General features: G+C 50.5%; 1 protein-coding gene and 1 long non-coding RNA gene across 5 annotated transcripts; both read right to left on the bottom strand.

Annotated features, from left to right (window-relative positions):
• Nucleotides 1-1,323: 1,323 nt before the first annotated feature.
• LOC147960422 (uncharacterized) lies at nucleotides 1,324-4,926 on the bottom strand. 3 transcript variants are annotated; one of them, XR_015611861.1, is made up of 6 exons: nucleotides 4,445-4,926; nucleotides 4,143-4,360; nucleotides 3,505-3,628; nucleotides 2,985-3,128; nucleotides 2,362-2,446; nucleotides 1,324-1,557 (listed from the first exon to the last, which is right to left on the bottom strand). It is a non-coding gene; the product is annotated as an uncharacterized LOC147960422 (long non-coding RNA). The 3 variants fall into 3 exon arrangements; XR_015611862.1 differs by having other exon boundaries at nucleotides 3,536-3,628; nucleotides 4,143-4,355; nucleotides 4,445-4,925; XR_015611860.1 differs by having other exon boundaries at nucleotides 3,536-3,628; nucleotides 4,445-4,924.
• Nucleotides 4,927-19,160: 14,234 nt separating this feature from the next.
• LOC125522877 (3-ketoacyl-CoA synthase 11) lies at nucleotides 19,161-21,758 on the bottom strand. 2 transcript variants are annotated; one of them, XM_048687923.2, is made up of 2 exons: nucleotides 21,376-21,758; nucleotides 19,161-20,926 (listed from the first exon to the last, which is right to left on the bottom strand). In XM_048687923.2, exon 2 carries the CDS (start codon nucleotides 20,923-20,925, stop codon nucleotides 19,351-19,353), a length of 1,575 nt encoding a protein of 524 aa, XP_048543880.1. In that variant the 5' UTR covers nucleotide 20,926; nucleotides 21,376-21,758; the 3' UTR covers nucleotides 19,161-19,350. The 2 variants fall into 2 exon arrangements, with proteins under 2 accessions (XP_048543880.1, XP_048543879.1); XM_048687922.2 differs by having other exon boundaries at nucleotides 19,161-20,929; nucleotides 21,376-21,727.
• Nucleotides 21,759-21,823: the final 65 nt, after the last annotated feature.

Genomic DNA, 21,823 nt, shown 5'->3' with positions numbered 1-21,823 from the left:
ACGATCCCCAATTGCATGTCACCCATCGACTCGCGACTAAGGATGTGTGTGTTTGTCGAGGGCTCCCAGTTGCAAGTCAACCATCGACTCGCAACCGGGAGAGGGGGCGTTCTCAATGTGTGTTTGTTGAGGGCTCCTAGTTGCGAGCCAACCATTGACTCACAACTCGTGAAGGGGGAGGAGAGTTGAGTGTGTTTCTACGAGTCCAGTTGCATGTCAACCACTGACTCGCAACTAGGAATGTGTGTGTGTTTGTCGAGGGTCCGCAGTTGCATGTCAACCATCACCTCGCAACTAAGGGTCTGTGTGTTTGTTGGGGCCCCTCAGTTGCAAGCCGACCATCGACTCGCAACTAAGGGTGCTTTTGTGTGTTTGTTGTGGTCCCCAGTTGCATGCCAACCATCAACTCGCAACTAAGTGTGTGTGCGTGTGTGTGCGTGTGTGTGCGTGTGTGTGTGTGTTTGTGTGTGTGTGTGCGCGCGCGTTTGTGCGTGCGTGTGTCTCTATGGTGGCCCCCCAGTTGCATGTCAACCATCGACTCACAAACTAGGTGTGTGTGTTTGTCGAGGGTCCCCAGTAGCAAGCCGACCATCGACTCGCAACTAGGGGTGTGTGTGTGTGTGTTTGTCGAGGGTCACCAGTTGCATGCCGAGCATCGACTCGCAACTATGGGGTGTGTGTTTGTCGAGGGTCCCTAGTTGCATGTAAACCATCGACTCATAACTAGGGGTGTGTGTGTTTGTTGAGGGTCCCTAGTTGCATGTCAACCATGGACTCGAAACTAGGCGTGTGTGTGTTTGTCGAGGGTCCCTACACTACACCACAGCACTACATCCCCAACACCCAGGTTGGTGGGGAATACAACTTCTTCCAACAGACAGTCGGTCGGGAAAAATTATTGCCGACCAACCTTGTCTGTTGGGGAAAGTCCAGACGGAAAAACCCTTTCCCAACCGACATAGTTTTCCCGGCCGACTGCTTGATGGCTATGATATATCTTTCCCGACAGACAGCCTGTTGGGCCTACCATGGGCCTTTCCCAACCAATAGTCTGTTAGGGCAGCAACGGGCCTTTCCCGACCGTTTGTTGGACAGGGTATTCTTTCCCAACCAACATTCTCTTGGGCCTAGCATTAGGCTTTCCCAACCGACAATCAGACGGCGTTTGTTTTGCCGACCAACAATCAGATGCGGTTTTCTTTTGCCGAACAATAGTTCATCAACATTTTGTTTAGCCAACCACAACTTTAATTAACATATGGTACTGATTGTCACGTACATATAGTTCATGTGTTCTAAGCATAATCACCCAAACACCATACGTCAAGCTAAAATGGGGAGCACCAAACATTTTTTTATTCCATTAACTAATTGGCACATACATACACTTCAACCTGTTCTAAACAAAACCACCAAGAAACCATACATCAGGTTTACAAAAGGACAACCAAAAGATGCAAGTATGAGACATCAGTTGTACAAAATGAAAGCTAAAACATCTTGTTGACGTGGATCGTTGGCTTCATGGTTCCTTGTGAGTGTAGTCCTTTTTGCTTCCTGCAAAAGTTAATCAATTCTCAATTATAATACACTATTAGAAACTATACCACAGTGCCAAAATAACAACATACAGGATCATCGCATTCTCAAAAATACAAATAGTAATAAATACAGAGAATTCAATAATCATGTGTTAACACTAACGTTGAACCTCAGTTGAGATTGTTCGCACTAATCTTTATATTTTGTATCCGCATACTTAGTTTGCTTTCGTTAGGCATGTAACATAGATGGTAAAGGAGTGTCTAGTCGTCGAAGCTTAAATCAAGTGCATGGAGGAGGCGAGGTACCAGGCTGCCATGCAATGCGGCGAGCATGGTGAGATGCCGATGGCGGCGTGAAGCCGCGGTGCTGTGTGATGCAGCATGCCATGTGAAGCGGCAAGGCGCTTGACGACTGGAATAGCTAGAGGAGAATAGGCAAGTTAGTTAGTTTTTTATCTACATGGCCACTGACCAGGTGTGTGGCCGTTGAGTGGAGCTGCGCAAGTGGACATGCATGCATGTAGGGATTACTAAGTGCATGGAGTTAGTTGTGTGAGTGGGAGTGAGCTAGTGCCTAGACGTGATGTTAGTGGCTAGATGTGGTGCCTGAGTGGTGCATGAAGGTCAGCTCCCTATGTATATATAAGTTACAATGAAAAAAGAGAGAAGAGGCTGAGAGAGCACGGGTTGAAGAAATAATTTTACATCAACTTAATTCAAAAGGATCAATCTAATATAGTACTCATATTAAGAAGCTACATCAGTTTGCGATGAACACCATTCATATCCACAGCAAGAGTTTTCAATGTGCACAAACCTTGACAAATGATGTCCGGTCATCGGCTCGCCAGACCAGGATGTGTGCCACTCAAAATTCCTGAACAATACTGGTTGCTAATCAACTGAAACAGGAGAAAAGAGGATTCAGGCTAACCAGCTGAAGCAGGATAAAAGATGCACCAAAACAAGCTCGAAACGATGTGCACATGTCAGCATGCATCCTTACAAAAGGGGCACATAGGAAGATCTCTTTATAATATGTTATGCATGTAGGGATAATAATCATTCGTGTAGAGTCAGCATTACACTTCTGCAACTTCTACAACAATAATGACATTATATATTACATCACCTCTATGAAATTTACTGCTGCTGAGCAAAAAAGGATTACATAATACATTTGATAGTGAGAGATTTCTTTTTACCAAAACGAATAAGAGAAAAGAATGGCGCTGAACTAAACATAGGGAAGTGACCATAAGTTGAGTAATATTGTTAAAAACGACAATCAACAATACTCATTGGAATAATATTTAAATTACATGGTCGAATAAGATCTCCTTATCTCGATGAATCTCAAACTGGGATTTCGATATCTCAATAAATCTGAGATTCAGAGTTTCTAAAAGCTGCAATAATGCTTTACAAATTAGAGCTTACCTAAAATTAAAGAATATCTTGCCTAGAAGCCGAGGTAGGGACTCATTGAGTATGAGTACGACTATAAACTGCAAACTGTATGCTAGCTCTAATCTTGGTTGAAAGTTCTGAGAGCCAATTCTGAAGGCATCATACTGTCAACACCTGCAACATCTCATGTAATATGAATACCAGCTTTGTGTAAATCATGTAATAACATTAAACATCAATGTTGAATTTACATAACCATACTGTTAGCAACAAAGGCATGAATGATACAAAAAGAATGTGGCCTATCTAATAATAGTAGGAAGAGCAACATAAATCCATATTCTCCTTGCAATGTGGCTTATCTAATAAAAGTACGAAGAGCAAAATAAATCAATGTTCTCCCAGCATTCTATGGTGCATGTTTTGCCCTGTTTGTGAGCAGAAGAATATGTAGGCTACTGTGAAAGTTAAGTTGTGCCTAACAATCAACATTCCAAGTTTCAGATACGATATGAACCAAGAAAACACTGATTTTCTATACAGACATCACAATTTTGGTGATTTCCGCGAATACGTGCAACCTGTTGGCGGCAGCGGATGGCTTGGGCTCCAAGTCCAGCACCGCTGCGGCAGCCTCCCACTCCATCTATGTGTATGGGATGCAAAGAAGAATCCTGGAAAAATATGGGATACATGAACTATTCTGGAAGTTACAGAACAACTGAAGCAAATTTAAAGAGAAAATAAAACTGTAAAATCTATAGAAGCATGACTGTATAAATACAAACTGCCAGATATGTACTTTATCTTCATTCCAGAAAAAACCGAACTAAGTTTAATATAGTCCTATGTTTGCCAGAATTCTACAATGCTTAAATAAAAGTCTGAAACATTAGTATGATTATTTGGACTTTTTGCGGAACCTGAAGCTAGTTCTCGGGGTTGTCCCTCATCTCAAAGCACAGATATGTGGATACATTTTTCTATATATATAAAGTAATGAATTTTCATATGATGATTACCCTTGTATTGACCTTCAGGCAGACATATCATAATTTGATAGTCTGGCAAGGGTTCAAACATCACAAATTACAACTCACAAGCTCTAAAGTTCTCAAATCAATCACAACCAGTTCATAAAAAACAGTAGCTAATTAAGGTTTCTGGCAACACTACTGAAAGGAATACCTGTAGAATAAATTATTTTTTCCAATAATAGCATCAAGCTTGTTCTTCTCAAGTTCTCATATCCAGAAATCACACGAGATGTATCTCTTAGACTGCATTTCCGGCTACCCCATTAGCAGACAGAGCCCCTGTTTTTGATGCTCTGCTTGAGCTGGAGCTCACATCCAAAACTCTGTTTGCTGGATAGAAGTACTATCCCATGTCATGGCTGATCTGAACTAAAAAGGGAAAATCAAATAAATCAACAGCGGCACCGATTGGGGATGGGTGGAGAGGGAGAGGAGAGTGAAAAGAACACTCACTGCCCGGGGAAGGGAAGCACCAGCAGTCAACGGCCAGATCCTTCTTCAAACGAATCGGCGAGCGCAGATCGGAGGAAGCCCATGGCGTGGCGGCGATGGTGGCGGCCCCTGGGTGACGACTGACGAGCGAGGGTGCGAGTGCTCTCTCTCGAAGGTGACCCACCTCTCCTTCCCTCCCTCTCTCAGCCCCGGATCTGAGAGGGATGGCGGCGTCCACCACCGCGCCTTGGCCTCTCCCCGAACTACAGCGCACAAGCTAGGGTTAGAAGTGTTCGGGGCCTAAGCAGTGGGGGTGCAGGAGGATGAAGGAGAAAGGTGACGACGTGCTGGAGACGGCGGGTGGTCGGCGGCGTGTGGGCTGCTAGCTAGCGGGCGGCGGCGGAGGGAGTGTGTGAGAGGATTTAGGTTGAGCAATTTGATAATATGACACACCTTTCCTGGGAGTTTGATCTAGTGACACACTTTTCTTTTGGTTTGATTATATGACCCACCTTTGATTGATAGCTAGATTAAATGACACAAATTGAGTTTTTCTCTCTTTTTCAGGTATTGGCCCGAACATAATTTGTTTGAGGACGGTTTTGCCCTCGTCGATTCACTTGCCTGGTTCGATCGAGCCTTGGTGGTCGAACGGAAACACGCACATGAGGCCAGCCTCGATCAGTACATGCATGTAGATGCTCCATGCATGCACGCGTACATATGAGAGCTCTACGTATGGAACGAGGTGATCCTGATGCATGCCTCCTTACCGGCGCCTGCACCTCACCGTGGCTCTTCCTGGGCGCGCCCGCTTCCTCGCTGTGTCTCCTTCCCGTCGCTGGCACGGCCGCGCCGTCGCCAGAGCGTGCCATCGTTGCTACAGTAGCTTTGTAACTGTTCGTTAGCTCTGTAGGTCTTCGCTGCTAGCTTTTGCTGTTGGCTGAAGCCTTCTGTAGCTGCTCGCTGTTGTTGTCTGAAGTAGCATACGGCCAGCAACAAACTACTATAACTGTAGCCCTTGCTTGATGGTTGTAGCATGAATTGATGTACAGTTTTGTTCAGAAAATTGACATTTTACCTTGACATGATCTCTCCTTTTTTTGTACTCCCTCCGTTTCAAATTACTCGTCATGGTTTTAGTTCAAATTTGAACTAAAACCACGACGAGTAATTAGGGACGGAGGGAGTACCATTTTCATATGTCACAATAATATATATATATATATGTGAATCCACAAAATCAGCTGAATAAGGTGCATATGTACCGATAGACTTGACAATCCATAATTGATAGGTATGAATATTGATTTAAAGCAAAAGGTGAGTCATCTCTCACAAGTTGCATTCAAAAGCATAAAGTGAGTCCTCATCTCAGTACACACGAAAAGTTCACAGAAGACATCCAGGGCAAGAATTCAGTCCAAAAGGATCAACTTCGAGAACTTGTGGCCTCAATTTGCATGAAGATCACTACACACACGACAAATCACAACATGACATGCTAGTATGATACACCGTTTTTCTCTTCCTCGGTGTGATCTTCTTTGTGGCCTTCACAACAACTTTTGGTGGAGAAGTGGGAGTCCTTGTTTCCATAGAAAGTTTCCTACAGAATGCATCGATTTGTCGAATTAAAAAACCGACAAATGTTATACACAATTGAAGAAAAACTTCAGTTTTTTTCACCATGAGAGAGAGAGAGAGGAGGGATGGGATGCCACCTGTGAGATCTTCGATGAGCGAGGCGGCGGCGGCAGAACCGATGGATTGTCACGGGAGGAGAGGAAGCAGGACATGAGGCCGAGGGGAATTAGCAGCACGTTGGGCAAGATGCACGGCGAGGTAGGCGCTGGGGAGAGGCGGCGCGCGGTGGGACCAAGCCAGGAGCCGGGGAGGCGGCGGCGCGGTGCTTCATCTTCCTGTCTGTCGCCTCGTCTGGCCTCTCTGCGTGGTTTCGCAGGCTCGATCGAACCAGGCAAGTGAATCGATGCATGAGAGGGCAGAACCGTCCTAAAATAATCTGTGCGGGCCAATACCTGGAAAAGGAGAGAAAAAACTCAATTTGTGTCATTTAATCTATCCATCAATCAAAGGTGTGTCATATAATCAAATCAGATGAAAAGTGTGTCACTGGATCAAACTCCCAGGAAAGATGTGTCATATAATCAAATTGCTCATTTAGGTTTGGGGGATTTGGATTTGGTCGTGGCACCTTTTGAAGGCCGAATGAAAAAATAAGGAGTCCTGGCGCTAAGTTTTCGGCCCGTGCGCGCGCAAAGACGGGCCGGCCTAATTGGTAATGAACAGTCAGTCGGCATTAATCGCCGACCAACAGTCTGATGAAGATACGAGCTTTTCCGACCGATAGTCCAACGTGAAACATTCCAGGATTGCCGACTGCCAGTTGGACTCAATACATCAGTATTGCCGACCAACGGTTAGATAGAAGTTTTCCCGACCAACAGTATGTTGGTAAAATTGACTTTTCCTAACACACATCAGTAGGGAAATCTAGTGCGTGGTGTAGTGCTAGTTGCATGCCGAGTATCGACTCACAATTGGGGGCGGTGTTTGTGTGTTTTTATCGCGGTCCCCAGTTGCATGTCGCCCATCGACTCACAACTAGGGGTTTGTGTGTTTGTCGAGGGTCCATAGTTGCATGTTGAGCATCGACTCGCAACTAAAAGGGTGTCTTTTATCGTGGCCCCTAGTTGCAAGCTGACCATCGACTCGCAATTAATGGTGTTTGTCGAGGGTCCCCATTTGCATGACGACCATCGACTCACAACTAGGGTGTGTGTGTGTGTTTTGTCGTGGGTCCCCAGTTGCATGTTGACCATCGACTCGTGACTAAGGGGGTGTGTGTGTTTGTTGATGGTCCCCAGTTGCAAGCCGATGATCGACTTGCAACTAGGGGGTGTGTGTCGGTGTCAAAACCGGCGGATCTCGGGTAGGGGGTCCCGAACTGTGCGTCTAGGCCGGATGGTAACAAGAGACGAGGGACACAATGTTTTACCCAGGTTCGCGCCCTCTTGATGGAGGTAAAACCCTACGTCCTGCTTGATTAATATTGATGATATGGGTAGTACAAGAGTAGATCTACCATGAGATCAAGGAGGCTAAACCCTAGAAGCTAGCCTATGGTATGATTGTTGTATGATGAAGTTCTTCTATGGACTAAAACCCTCCGGTTTATATAGACACCGGAGAGGGTTAGGGTTACACAAAGTCGGTTACAATGGTAGGAGATCTTGAATATCCACATCGCCAAGCTTGCCTTCCACGCCAAGGAAAGTCCCATCCGGACACGGGACGGAGTCTTCAATCTTGTATCTTCATAGTCCTGGAGTCCGGCTGAAGGTATAGTCCGGCTACCCGAACACCCCCTAATCCAGGACTCCCTCAGTAGCCCCTGAACCAGGCTTCAATGACGACGAGTCCGGCGCGCAGATTGTCTTCAGCATTGCAAGGCGGGTTCCTCCTCCAAATTCTTCATAAAAGTTTGTAAACACTAAGAGTAGTGTCCGGCTCTGCAAAATAAGCTTTCACGTATTGCCATAGAGAGAATAATATTAACACAAATCTAATTTGCTGACGTATTCCACAGCGTGACATCACACTACGGCCAAGCCTTTATTCAAATCGTTTTTACTTCTCCACCTCAGCGTGTTTTGCGAGGCGGTTTCCTTGGCACGTCTTGTCAAAGCAGAGATCGTGTCCTCTCTATTTACGAGATTCTCATCAATACGGACGTGGGTAACCCAATCGTGCCCGTTAGCATGTTTTCTCGATTAAAGGCGAGTCCCAAACGGTTACGGGGAGGGCTCCTGGTATTCAACCTCTTATAAAGAGACCAAGGCCTTACTCCTTTTCTCCAATCTCAAAACAAGTTCGCCTGTCGCCTCGAGTTCCAACACCCTAGGCTCCAGATTCCAGGCGCTTTGGACCTTTGACAATGTCCAGTTCCGACCTTCAAGGCCGATGGATGCCCTCCTCCGTCACGGAGGAGGACGTGCTAAGGTTGAGAGAGGCTAAGTTTTTGACCACCGAAATTTCGCATAGGTTGCCTGCTCAAAGGCAGGCTATTCCCAGTCCCCAGCCTGGTGAGAGCGTAGTGTTCATGTCTCACTTCCTTCGGGGTTTAGGCTTCCCGATGGATCCCTTCGTGAGGGGGCTGATGTTCTATTATGGGCTGGAATTTCATGACCTAGCTCCGGAGTCCATCCTCCACGTTTCCTCATTCATCGTTGTGTGCGAAGCGTTCCTCCGTGTTACTCCTCACTTCGGATTATGGCTCAAGACTTTTGGAGTGGAGCCGAAGATGATCGAGGGACGGCACGCAGAGTGCGGAGGTGCTGTCATAAGTAAGAATGCCGATGCTCCATGGCCCGAGGGCTCCTTTCAAGAGGAGCACGGCTTGTGGCAACGAGAGTGGTTCTATATCACCGCTCCCAGGAGCGCCAAGTGGGTGGCGCCTCCTGCCTTTCCCTCGGGCCCCCCACCGCGGCTAGCGTCATGGGTCAACAAAGGATTAGATTGGGGGTTATCCAAAGACGTGCCCCTGTTGCAGGGCCGCATTAGGGATCTCTTAGAAGGAGACCTCAACCTGGTCAAGGTGACGCAGGTCATACTGATTCGCCGAACATTGCCCGACAAACGTCGCTCCCTTCGTCTGTGGGAGTTTAATCCGGAGGGACCACGAGCTTTCCAGCATTTTATGGGCGCAACGCCCATGGAGATGTATAAAATGTTCTTCGGATCACAAGCAATGTGTCCGGATTTGACTGAGGACGCAGGTTTAAGCTGCAATCGCCCGGATACTCAAGTAAGTAACCTTGTGCCCGGACTCGCTATCCGTAAAATTGTCATAGACTCGCTCCTAAAAGAGCTGTCCTTTTAAACAGGAGTGGGTAGCGAAGGCGAAGCTGATCAGGTGTCCGACTCCCCTTCCTGAGACCAGGCCGGATCTCGTGCTAGTCAGGATGTTGAAGATCGTGCCTTTGGAGGGAAGTGAGGGGGAGGACAAGGAAACTATGGCCTCCTCGAAGGAGGCCGCTCCGAAGGGAGGAACCGACAATTCCTCTCCTAGGGGGAAGAAGAGGGCCGCCTCTGACGACCCGGAGACCATGGCCTCAAAGCGGGGGAAGAAGTTCTCGTCAGAGGGTCCAGCGCCGGGGAGATCCTCGGCCGAACTACGCCCCCAAAGGGATCAGCCCTCCAGCGAGCCGTAAGTAGAGAAAGATTTTCCTTTAGAGGGATGAGAGAAATCCTTACTTTTTATCTGAGAAGATTAACCGAAATTTTACCTTGTAGCTCGGACCTCAGCCCTTCTCAGCAGAGCTCGTCTTCGGGGGATCTTCTTCCGGAGATGATGGAGAGTGGAACGCCTCCCCCTGCCGTACCCCCTAGCTAGGCGGGCGACCCTGAGGTGTCGTCGCGGAGGGTTTCTCCGAATCCGGCAGGGGTGGAAGGTAGCCATATGGCCCCCCAAGGTTCTCCACGTCCTGCCTTCGATGGAGGTCGTAGGACGAGTCCGGCACCGTCTGGTGCGCGGTCGGAGGAGCTGATGATTCTGCTGGGGCGAGCTTCTATCTCAGAGGAGCACCGTGCATTGATGGGTACGGTGATTGGAAGGATTTCGTCCGCGGAAAGCGGATTGCACGAGGCCGTCAGAAGTTTGCTGACTAGTTTTGAGGTACGTTTGATAATGTACTTCTTTGTCAGTTGCGCATAAACAAGATGCGCCCTGTGTAGATAGTAGCCCCTGAGACTCTGTGCGTTGTCAAAATTGATGGCGCGCAGAGGATCATAATCCCAGGTCTAATTTTCGCCTTTGTATATAGGTGGCGAAGTGTCCGGAATCGAGCCGAACTGATGATTTTGCCGAACTAAAGCGGCAACTTGACGTGGCAGATGCCGACATCGCGCTCGTCAACGAGCGACTTGATGATGCTCAAGGTATGCAATTCCTCGGGCGGCATCTGATAAGAGGAGCTTTTATGCCAGTATCTTACAATGTGTGTGCTTGACGCAGATGGTGCGGCCGCCGTGGAGAGTCTCCGGGCGGAACTTGCCCGAGCTAAGGAACAAGCCAGGACAAGTGATGCGGCTACCGAGAAGGCACTTGAAGAGCTGAGAGCCGAACAGGCTGCTCACTGCCGAAGCAAGAAGGAGATGGCCGTGAAGTTAAAAAGCGCTGCTGACCGTTGCAAGTCTCTTGAGAAAGAAGACCGGGCGAGACAAACGAACTTAGAGAAGGCCGTTGTTGATGCCAAGGACGCTCGCTCTGCGATGAGAGCTGCGAAGGAGGAGCTGCGTCAGGCCGGACAGATTGCGGCTGGAAAGCCCTTTATGCTGCAGAGGAAGTTTGGCGATCCGAAGTTTGCTCCGTTGGACCGGATGTGGAGTGCGAAGGACACTTATCTGGATTTGGCAGCGAGTGCTGCTGATGCGAACGAACACTTTCGAGATCAAGAAGATCGCGAGGTGGAAAGGCTTTTCTGGTCGCAGTTCCACAATCCAGAGCGTCCACTGGAAGTAGACGATCGTCTGGCTCAATGGGCCTAACTGAATAGATTGTCCGGACTCGCCATGAAGTACGTCATGGGTCATCTGTGGCCGGGGAGATCGGAGTCGAAGAGTTATTTTCGGCTTGGTGCAGCAATTCCTTGGCGCGGTGCCACGTATCGATGCGATGAAGAGGTCAGCATGCATAGAGGGCACACGGATAGCTCTTACCCGTGTCAAGACATACTGGGCAGAGATGGAGACCACTGTTGTTGCATCCCGAGATTCGGACCAAAGCCGAGTATCCTCCGAGCACTATTTTCAGGAAGTCCTTGAAGGCGCTCATGTAATAGAGATGCAGTGCTCGAAGGATGCTATGTTCTGATAGCATATGTAATTTATGAAGCAATATTTTGATGAATTGTAGTAGCCTTTTATACTTGTGCCTGCAAGTATGTGGAACACCTCCTGTGCGGCCGTTTTAAGATATACATACAAAATCTGAAAGATGGCAGTCGTTGGCTTCAGCCCCCACGCACATAGTGCGGGGGTGCTCGCAGAAGGCGCATTTTCACACTTAATCCAACGTCTTGGTCCTACAAAGGAGGTGATAGCGCAGCGAGCTAGGCAACCGGACTATAATGCTTTAACACTTTCACTTAGCCATAGGAGCTTGACAATGGGACTATTTAGGTAGCCCCTGGTGGCGACTGCGCTCGCCCGAATTCGGGGTGCGTATGTGCCTGGCCGGGAAACGGCCCTTCGTTAATGCGGGGGAATCCTATAGATTCCGGAAAGTCATCGAGTGGTTGACCAGTCTCACGCCATATCATGACAGTCGGTTTTCGGCTTTCTCTACTGAGGTGCTCGCCTGGCCGAACCAGGGCACAATCGCAGTAGTTCTCCTGGTGCCGCCTTAACCGATAGAGCGGACCGTAAGGCGGCCGAACACAGGAGCCGGGCAACCCAACATTTGACTAAAATCATGACTCGGAGCTGATGCATATAAGGCCAAACTCGCGACGCCGAACACTCCCTAAGGTATTCGGTCTTTATGAGAGCGGGCTAAGTGACGCTCTAAGGTATAAGCCCCTAGTGTCCAGGTATGCGCAAGAATTCTGACGTGGCCACATGCCAAGACGCCAGCCTCCTCCTTGGTCATAGAATACGGGATGTGTATCAACAAGAGACAGTAAAAAAGATTTACGCAGGGTCTTAATCTGAAAAGAATCCTTGGAACGGGTCCCTAATGCACGTCTGCGCCTGTGTCTCCGTTGTGCTGTATCCTGGACGGGCGCAGCACGACGTTCATCTGTAAAAAAGAGAGCAACTAAGTTGAAAAAGGGGCGTGCCGAACAAAAGTTATATGAAATAAACAAAGTGTAAAGTAAAATATGGAAAATGGAGCTTTATTGCCTCTTATTTTATACGTGTGAAGCCCCTAGTGTAGGGGTATATGGCCACTAAGCCTTTATCGATGATACTTTTGTGCCGGACTTGTCTATCCGTGTCCGTGGTCTTAATGACCTGTTCCGATGTTCTGGCTGGTGAAGCCATTGTATTGTGGGGTTGTTAAAGCGGCCGCACAATCCTCCGCTTGGGAGGGGGGGCGTCCTTACTGCTTCCCCGTTAAGGAGATGATGCCGCGTGGACCGGGCATCTTAAGCGTAAGAGATGCATAATGCGGTATTGCGTTAAAGCGGGCGAAAGCTTCGCGTCCCAGCAGTGCTTGATAGCGACTTGAGAATGGGACGATGTGGAAAGTCAGCTTTTCGCGACGGAAGTTATCGGCAGAGCCGAAAATAACCTCGAGCCGGAGAAAACCCATGCACTGGGTGTCCGGACCTGGCGTTACTCCTTGAAAGGAGGTTTTGCTGTGGCGAATTCTTTTTGGGTCGATCCCCATGTGGCGGATTGAGTCCTGATATATCAGGTTGAGTCCGCTGCCACCGTCCATAAGGACATTTGAAAACTAGAGTCCGCCAATTATTGGATCGAGTACCAGGGCAGTCCAGCCTGGGTTCCTGATACTTCTAGAATAATCCAGATGATCGAAGATGATTGGTTTTGACAACCAGTGGCGGGATTCCTTTGGGATAGACCGTGGGGCGCGTACCTTTATGGGCGTCGCACGTTTTGTTATGTGGAGTAAGTTTACTGTTTTTACTTCTTGTGGGAAATTCTTTTGTATCCCGGTACTCTGCTTTTGGGGTTCGTCCTCGTCTTCGCTTGGTGTATCGAGCCCCTTGTGTTCGGCGCTGAGTCTGCCGGATTGTTTGAAAACCCAACAATCTCTGTGGGTATGGTTAGCAGGCTTTCCGGGAGTACTGTGTATTTGACATATCCTATCCAGGATTTTGTTTAGGTTGGATAGGTCGTCCCTGTTATCTTGGAGGGGCGGCTTTTTCTGATTCTGTCGTGAGCTTTTGAATCCGGCGTTAATTGCCGTGCTCTTCGGACTTTTTTCCTTAGTCCGGCGACGGTCCTTATTGCGGCGCGGTTTTCCGTTTCCATCCCTAGTTTGATGTACTTGGGTCGCTGGTGCTGCATCTTGCCAACCAGCTATCTTCTCCTGCGCAAAAGCGGGTCATGATGCTTGTTAGTGCGGCCATTGTTCTTGGCTTTTCTTGGCCGAGGTGTTTGGCGAGCCATTCGTCTCGGACATTATGCCTGAAAGCTGCTAAGGCTTCAGCGTCCGGACAGTCGACTATCTGATTCTTTTTAGTAAGAAATCTATTCCAGAATTGCCGAGCTGACTCTCCGGGCTGTTGAGTTATGTGACTAAGATCGTCTGCATCCGGAGGGCGGACATAGGTCCCTTGAAAATTTGCTCGAAAAGCGTCCTCGAGCTCTTCCCAACTTCCGATTGTGTTTTCAGGAAGGCTTTTAAGCCAATGCCGGGCTGGCCCTTTAAGCTTGAGGGGTAAGTATTTTATGGCGTGGGGGTCATCTCCTCGAGCCATATGTATGTGGAGGATATAATCCTCGATCCAGACTCCAGGGTCTGTTGTTCCATCATATGCCTCTATGTTTACGGGTTTGAATCCCGCTGGAAATTCATAATCCAGGACCTCATCGATGAAACATAGGGGGTGTGCGGCACCCCTGTATTTGGGTGTGCCGTATTCTGATAATGGCTTTATTGCATTGCTTACGAGAGCTTGCTTTCTTGGACCGTAAATGGACCTGGCTGGGCCATGATGCGAATCCTTAAGTGGGTCGCATACCGGCTTAAGTGCGGCGCTGCTTGCCGCTTTAAGCTGGCCCTGGGGTCATCTATCCGACCGTGTGGCTTTCTTACTTTTTGAATGCGAGGGCTCTAAGGCCTCCTCGTCGAATTCAGGCAGTAGTTTTCTCCTCGGATAGCTTTTAGTGCGGCGACTGCCGCCATATTTGTCTGCGGTATTGATTACTTTACTCCATTTGATCCTGAGTGCATCTTCCGCAGTCTTTAGCTTCCGCTTCTGCTTTTTCAGGCTGCGTGCGGTTGCAACGAGCCGTTTGTGGAGGTTCTTCTGCTTCGTGGGCTTGTCCGGCGTAGGGTCGTCCGGAATGCCATTTTCGCCGGGGGAGGAATGTTCGGTTTCTCTATCCGGGTTGTCTTGTTGGGATGGTTTCTCTAAGGCATGCTCATCGTCTACTGGCTCATCCTGCTCTATGGTTGGGTCTTTATCGAGGCGGGGCTTAGGTCGGCGTTTACGCCGACGCTTTGATTGTTTTTCGAGAGATCGACCCCCTCCCCGTTTTCCTCGTTGTTGCTTCCTTTAGGGGTATCCACCATGTACACATCGTGAGATGAGGTGGCTGTCCAATGCCCTATAGGCGTTGGTTCTTGGTTGTCTCCTGCATCGTCGTCCATACCGTCGATGTCTTCGGAGTCGAAGTCGAGCATGTCGGTTAAGTCATCGACAGTGGCTACGAAGTGGGTGGTGGGTGGGTTTTGAATTTCTTCATCGTCCGTATCCCAACCTTGCTGACCGTAGTCCGGCCAGGGCTCTCCTGATAAAGAGAGAGACTTTAGAGAATTCAGGATGTCGCCGAAGGGCGAGTGCTGAAAGATGTCCGTGGCGATGAACTCCATTATCGGCGCCCAATCGGATTCGATCGGCGGGGGTGCGGGGGGCACGGAGTTCGGAGAGGAATCCGGCTCTTCGGAGTCACGGGCCACGCGGAGTGCGGGGCTGGAGTTCGGCTCGATCGCCTCTGAGATCGCTGCCCCTGAGGTAGCGTCTAACCGCTGATCCTCGATCGACGCAGTAGGCTCCGAATCAATGGTCGGAACCGGTGCGTGTGCGGCCTCCCAAGCGCTGCTCGGCGGTAGAGCTATATCATGCCCATCGAGACAGTGCGGCGCGCTTGGCTGTGGCTCGAATCCGTCGAAGATCAAGTCCCCGCGGATGTCAGCCGTGTAGTTTAGGCTTCTAAACCTGACCTGATGGCCAGGGGCGTAGCTTTCGATCTGCTCAAGGTGGCCAAGCGAGTTGGCCCGCAGTGCGAAGCCGCCGAAAACGAAGATCTGTCCGAGGAGAAAAGTCTCATCCTGGACTGCATCATTGTTGATGATCGAAGGAGCCATCGGGCCTAAAAGTGACAACACAGAGGAACTCCCAATGAAAGCACCAATGTCGGTGTCAAAACCGGCGGATCTCGGGTAGGGGGTCCCGAACTGTGCGTCTAGGTCGGATGGTAACAGGAGACGAGGGACACAATATTTTACCTAGGTTCGGGCCCTCTTGATGGAGATAAAACCCTACGTCCTGCTTGATTAATATTGATGATATGGGTAGTACAAGAGTAGATCTACCACGAGATCAAGGAGGCTAAACCCTCGAAGCTAGCCTATGGTATGATTGTTGTATGATGAAGTTCTTCTACGGACTAAAACCCTCCGGTTTATATAGACACCGGAGAGGGTTAGGGTTACACAAAGTTGGTTACAATGGTAGGAGATCTTGAATATCCACATCGCCAAGCTTGCCTTCCACGCCAAGGAAAGTCCCATCCGGACACGGGACGGAGTCTTCAATCTTGTATCTTCATAGTCCTGGAGTTCGGCTGAAGGTATAGTCCGGCTACCCGAACACCCCCTAATCCAGGACTCCCTCAGTGTGTGTGTTTGTTGAGGGTCCCCAGTTGCAAGCCGACCATCGACTCGCAACTAGGGGGTGTGTGTGTTTGTCAAGGGTCCACAGTTGCATGAAGACCATGGACTCGCAACTAGGGTTGTGTGTGTTTTTATCGAGGCTCCCCAGTTGTATGACGATCATCGACTCACAACTAGGTGGTGTGTGTGTTTTGTCATGGGTCCCCAATTGCATGTCGACCATCGACTCGCAACTAAGGGTGTGTGTGTTTGTTTGTCGAGGGTCCCCAGTTACAAGCAGACGAACGACTCACAGCTAGGGGTGTGTGTGTTTGTCGAGGTTCCTCAATTGCAAGCAGACTATTGACTCACAATTAAGTGAGTCTGTGTCTGTCGAGGCTCCCCAGTTGCATGTCGACCGTCGACTCACAATTAAGGGTGTGTATGTTTGTCGAGGGTCCCTAGTTGCATGCTGAGCATCGACTCACGACTAGGGGGTTGTGTTTTATCGTGGCCCATAGTTGCAAGCCGACCATCGACTTGCTACTAATGGTGTTTGTCGAGGGTCCCCAGTTGCATGTCGACCATCGACTCGCAACTAGGATGTGTGTGTGTGTTTGTCGGGGCCACCAGTTGCATGTCGACCATCGACTCGCAACTAGGGGTGTTTGCCAAGGGTCCCCAGTTGCATGTCAACCATCGACTCACAACTAGGGGTGTGTGTGTTTGTCGAGGGTCCTAGTTGCTTGTCAACCATCGACTCGTAACTACAGATGTGTGTGTGTGCGCGCGCGCGTGCGTGTTTGTCGAGGGTCCCCCGTTGCATGCCGAGCATTGACTCACAATTAGGGGTGCGTGTGTTTGTCGAGGGTCCCCAGTTGCATGCCGAGCATCGACTCGCAACTAGGGGGTGTGTTTGTCGAGGGTCCCCGGTTGCAAAAATGTTTGTAGTTGTAGAGGTGATTTACTCTTGTAACAATGTTCTGAAGTACCTATTATTATTCAACTCCACCCTCGATATGCGATTGGGGGCCCGACTAATATTCTTCTTAGTTGCAACTTCACCCATAATATGCAATTAGGGTCCATTTTAAAATAACATGTCTCGAATTTGCAAACAATGTTCAAATCACGATTGTTTTAATCCACATATATTTTTTTAATACGTGAACATTTTTCTAGTTTTTTTGACCAGTTTTTTATTTTTCCTCTTCTATTGTTTTATTTATTGTTAGACGTCAGTTTACATTTTAAAATTCTCCAGTGAGTATTTTGTAAAAGGTTCACCATATATACGTTAAAAAACATACACAATACATAGAAAATAAGTTCATTGTATATTAGAAGAAGGTCATCATATACTAAATATTTGTTCAATGTGTATTACAATTATGTTCACCGTAATTTTATAATTCGTTCAGTGTGTATTAAAAACAATGTTCACCGTATATCCAAAAACAATCAGTGTTTTTTTTAATTTTTTAGCATATATTAGAACTGAAAAAAATACACCTAAAAAAAAAAGAAAAAATAGGAAATAAAAGAAACAAAAGGAATAAAAAACACAAATCGTTACTACGTACGATCAGCTACAGGCCGTAGAGTGAGCATGCGTGTGATGGTGTGAGGCAAGCTGGGCCTTGCCCATGCGAGCGTTTCTATGGACACGCTGGTCACACAAAAAAGAAAAGATAAGGCCCAGACGATACAATACCAAAAAAAAAACAACAAACAAACAAAAGGCTATAAACAGGTGATGATTTCCACTTAGATGTGATATCGTTATGTCACATCTAGATGAGTTTTAGACAGACCCTAGACATATTTTAGAGTGTAGATTTACTCATTTTGCTTAGTACGTAGCCAAATCTATGAAAAGACTTGTATGTAAGAACGGAACGGAGCTAGAGTAGGCTTAAGGGTTACTCCGAGTGCTACTACTACATGAGCAGGAGCAGGAGTAGTAGTACCACCTATCTTTCACCAAGGCATGAACTGGCGGTGATTTATGGCATCGGCATCGACAGCCTGGTCTCGTTCGTCTCCTACGTACAGTATGTGCGAGCAGTGGAGCGCCTCTCCTTGGATTGGATTGGATTGGATCAGCCCGGCCTCACGTGGTTCCACAGGGATCTAATCGTAAGGCCTCTGCGTCGCCATTTACGCCCCCGCCATTACTCGCGGCGTCCTTCCATCGGTCCTCCGCCACCGCCGCAGCGCAGTGCGCACAGCCAGCCCCGCCGCTCTGGCCGCCGCAGCGCACACTTGCCTGCCCTGCCACTGCCAGCCCGCGTCTGCATGAATGCATGCATGCATGCGTAAAATTTACTACCGCCACCGCACAATCGATTTGACGCGCGTGTTTTACGGTGCCTGGCCGATCACCGGTCACCGCACCGGGGAGCCGAGCATAGAAGAGCACGATCCACCGTCCACGGCCAAAAAATTGATGCTCGGGGCCGCCATGCCTCAGCTAGGTTGCATGGACTGCTCCGGAACCAAACTGGGTGATGAAACTGAAGGTTGATGCTTCCTTCCTTCTCGCCGCCAGTACAAAATCCTACGCGTCTACGCCGGAAATGCATCTTCTCATCTCGCCGCAGGCTCCGTACGTGCATGTTTTGATGCTCTGGAACTGCTGGAAGCCGACCTCTCGCCGATCACCAATTAAAGATCGAGACAGACTGTCTTTTTAAGGTGTACATGAGTAGTAAGGGCATCTCTCCGACCCTCAAACCGCCCCCATTCATCCGGGCAACGGTTCGGATCCTTAAAATTTACCAAGTTTGACGTCAAACAAATCTTATATGCGAAGGAAAAAGATACGAAGGGAGCACTTCGTAGAAGCTTGAGGGTGCAGCAACCGGGGAGCTAAGGGGTCCAAGGCGTAACCACCGGCGGCTTGCAAGTATCCAGGTCAGGCAGACAAGTTAAACATTCGCATCAATATGTACGACCACCCCATTACGCGACAGATAGACCGACCGAGACAGGCGCCGAGGAACCAACAGTGGAGCAAATCCAGAGCACGTACAGCACTGGGTCTGGGTATATAACGCCGCACCCCCACCCCCACCCCCACGTCCACATCCACATGATGATACATCGATGGAATCAATCAATCCGTTCCGGACAACGTAAGCGAGAAGAAAGCTCCGACTGACCCACAAATGATGGATCATAATCATCATCATGTTAAAAAACACCACCGAACCTCACATCAAACACCATTTTTTCGCCCCATCCAATACCCAACCGAATCGCCAAACAAGGAGATGCCATGGCGATCATCAACCGAAGTTGACAAGCGGCGGCATGCAGTGCGGCCGGATTCTCAGGCGCTCCCGACCTTGGAGACCCTGGGGACGTCGACGGGGAAGCGGTGGATCTCGGCCGCCCACGGGTTGCCCCTCTCCGCCTCCGCCTCGGGCGCCACCGCGCGCAGCGCCCGCCACACGGCGCTGTTGCACTTGAACCCGGAGCCGAAGGCGATCTGCCACACCCTGTCGCGCCGCCCGATGCGGCCCTTGGCCTCGCTGTAGGCCAGCTCGTACCACAGCGAGCTGCTCGACGTGTTGCCGAACCGGTGCAGCGTCATCCGCGACGGCTCCATGTGCCACTCCGTCAGCCCCAGGTTCCGCTCCAGCTCGTCCAGCACGGCCCGCCCGCCCGCGTGGATGCACACGTGCTCGAACGCCAGCTTGAAGTCCGGGATGTAGGGCTTGATCTTGGCCTTGAACGCCTTCTTGGCCACCAGGGTCGCCATGAAGAGCAGCTGCTCCGACAGCGGCAGCACCAGCGGGCCGAGCGTCGTGATGTTGGTCTTGAGCGCGTCGCCGGCCACCGCCATCAGGTCCTTGGAGAGCGACACGCCCACCTTGCCGTCCCCGTCCTCCTGCTGCGTCACGCAGCCGAAGCACTTGTCGTCGGCTCCCTTGTGGGTGCGCACCGTGTGCACCAGCTCGTACTTGGACCGCCGCCGGTCGGAACGGCGGTTCGAGAGCAGGATCGCCGCGCCGCCCATCCGGAACAGGCAGTTGGACACCAGCATGGAGCGGTCGTTCCCGAAGTACCAGTTGAGGGTGATGTTCTCCATGCTGACCACCAGCGCGTACGAGCTGGGGTGCACCTGCAGCAGGTCCTTGGCGAGGTCGACGGACAGCAGCCCGGCGCTGCACCCCATGCCGCCCAGGTTGTAGCTCACGACGTTGCCCCTCAGCCCGTAGTGGTTCACCACCATGGCCGACAGCGACGGCGTCGGGTTGAAGAGGCTGCAGTTGACCACCAGGATGCCGATGTCCTTGGGCCTCACCCCGGTCTTCTCCAGCAGCTGGTCGATGGCGCCGAACATGACGGTGCTCGCCTCCCTGCGCGCCTCGTCCATGCACGGGTTGGGGGGCACCCGCAGCACGGCGGGGGGCAGGTAGGTGTCCTCGCCCAGCCCGGACCGCTCGAGGATCTTGCGCTGGAAGTCGAGGTTGGCGTCGGTGAAGGAGCCGGTGGCCTCGGAGCAGCGCATGAAGGTCTGGCGCGTGCACCGGCGCTCCGGCCCCGGCTTGTAGCAGGCGAAGTCGACGAGGTAGACGGGGCGGGGGCGGGTGAGGAAGTAGACGGTGGAGAGGAAGACGAGGAGGGTGGAGCAGACGAGCACGGAGACGAGGTTGAACCGGAGCTGCTCCCACAGGTCGGCGAGGTCGCCCGGGGACACGGTGGAGAGCTGCACGGCCACCAGGGCCATGAGCGGCGACAGCAGCAGGTACATGCCGTGGGAGATGAGGTGGTGGTACCCCAGCTTCACGTACTTGAGCCGCACCGACTGGAGGAAGTCCGGAAGCCGCCGCGGCTGCGCTGCTGGCTCCGCTGCCGCCGGCGCCGGCGGGTTGGCGGCATTGGGCGCCGGAGCATCCATTCTACTGACGAACAAAAAAGAAAACAACAGTTAAAATGGATTCCAGAAATCCCAAGATAAGAATTCCGGAATCCTGCTACAGTGGTTGGGTTTAGGAGCCGAGATGCAAATCTACGGCGTTCTCGGGCAGCGATCCCAAAACCCCGCACAGATTACACACGCAACGAGCACGGGAACTACTGAAAGAAAAACAGATATACTCCGAGATCGAGCAGCAAGACTGAAGCAAGCTTTTTGTTTCTCCCAATGCAACGACCAGAGCAGCTCAGGGGAAGACAGATTCAGCGACCGCCGAGAGATGAGAGGCCGCCACAGAATTCCCGAGACCAGGACCAGCCGCACGGCGACAGCCACCGGCGATCCGCCATGCAGAGCTCGAGCAATGCGTCAAACCAAATCGAAACCGAACCGCCGGCGCAGCTCGTAGACAGGGGAGGCTTTGAGACGTACCCAGGCAGGGCAGACGGGAGAAGCGGCGGCCTCAGCGACGGAGTCTCCCGATCTGTTGCGCGCGGGAGGACGAGGAGGAGCGGAAGAAGACCCGAGCCACTCCGCCGCCCCGCCCCCCTTCTCTCTCCCTCGCTCGCGCGCTCTATCCCTGCCAGCAATACGGCCGCGAGCAGCGCGTGGTGGCAGGCAGCTCGGCCGCGCGCGTCTTTAATAGGGACAGGAGGGGGAGGAGAAAACGGCACGGGAAACAAGCCGAGCAGGAGCAGCTGGAAGAGAGAGGAGGCGCTCTGTTTTGTTTCGGTTAGTTCCGACCTCCGAGTCTCCGCGGCGGCTCTGCGTGACTTCGCCTGGCCTTCCTCCAAGCACCCATGACGCCCACCGATCGATCTGCTCCACTTTCAGTGTTGTTGGACTTTGACACAGCAGTATTTGACCGTCAACTGTCAGT

The sequence above is a fragment of the Triticum urartu genome, chromosome 7A, assembly GCF_056163025.1.
Source record: "Triticum urartu cultivar PI428250 chromosome 7A, HENAU_Tu73, whole genome shotgun sequence".
In the NCBI taxonomy this organism is placed as follows: domain Eukaryota; kingdom Viridiplantae; phylum Streptophyta; class Magnoliopsida; order Poales; family Poaceae; genus Triticum; species Triticum urartu.
This window is presented reverse-complemented; position numbering and strand designations above follow the sequence as displayed.

Excerpts from the sequence above, each read along its gene's own strand:
- LOC125522877 (XM_048687923.2), bottom strand. The coding sequence starts at position 20,925 with ATGGATGCTCCGGCGCCCAATGCCGCCAACCCGCCGGCGCCGGCGGCA.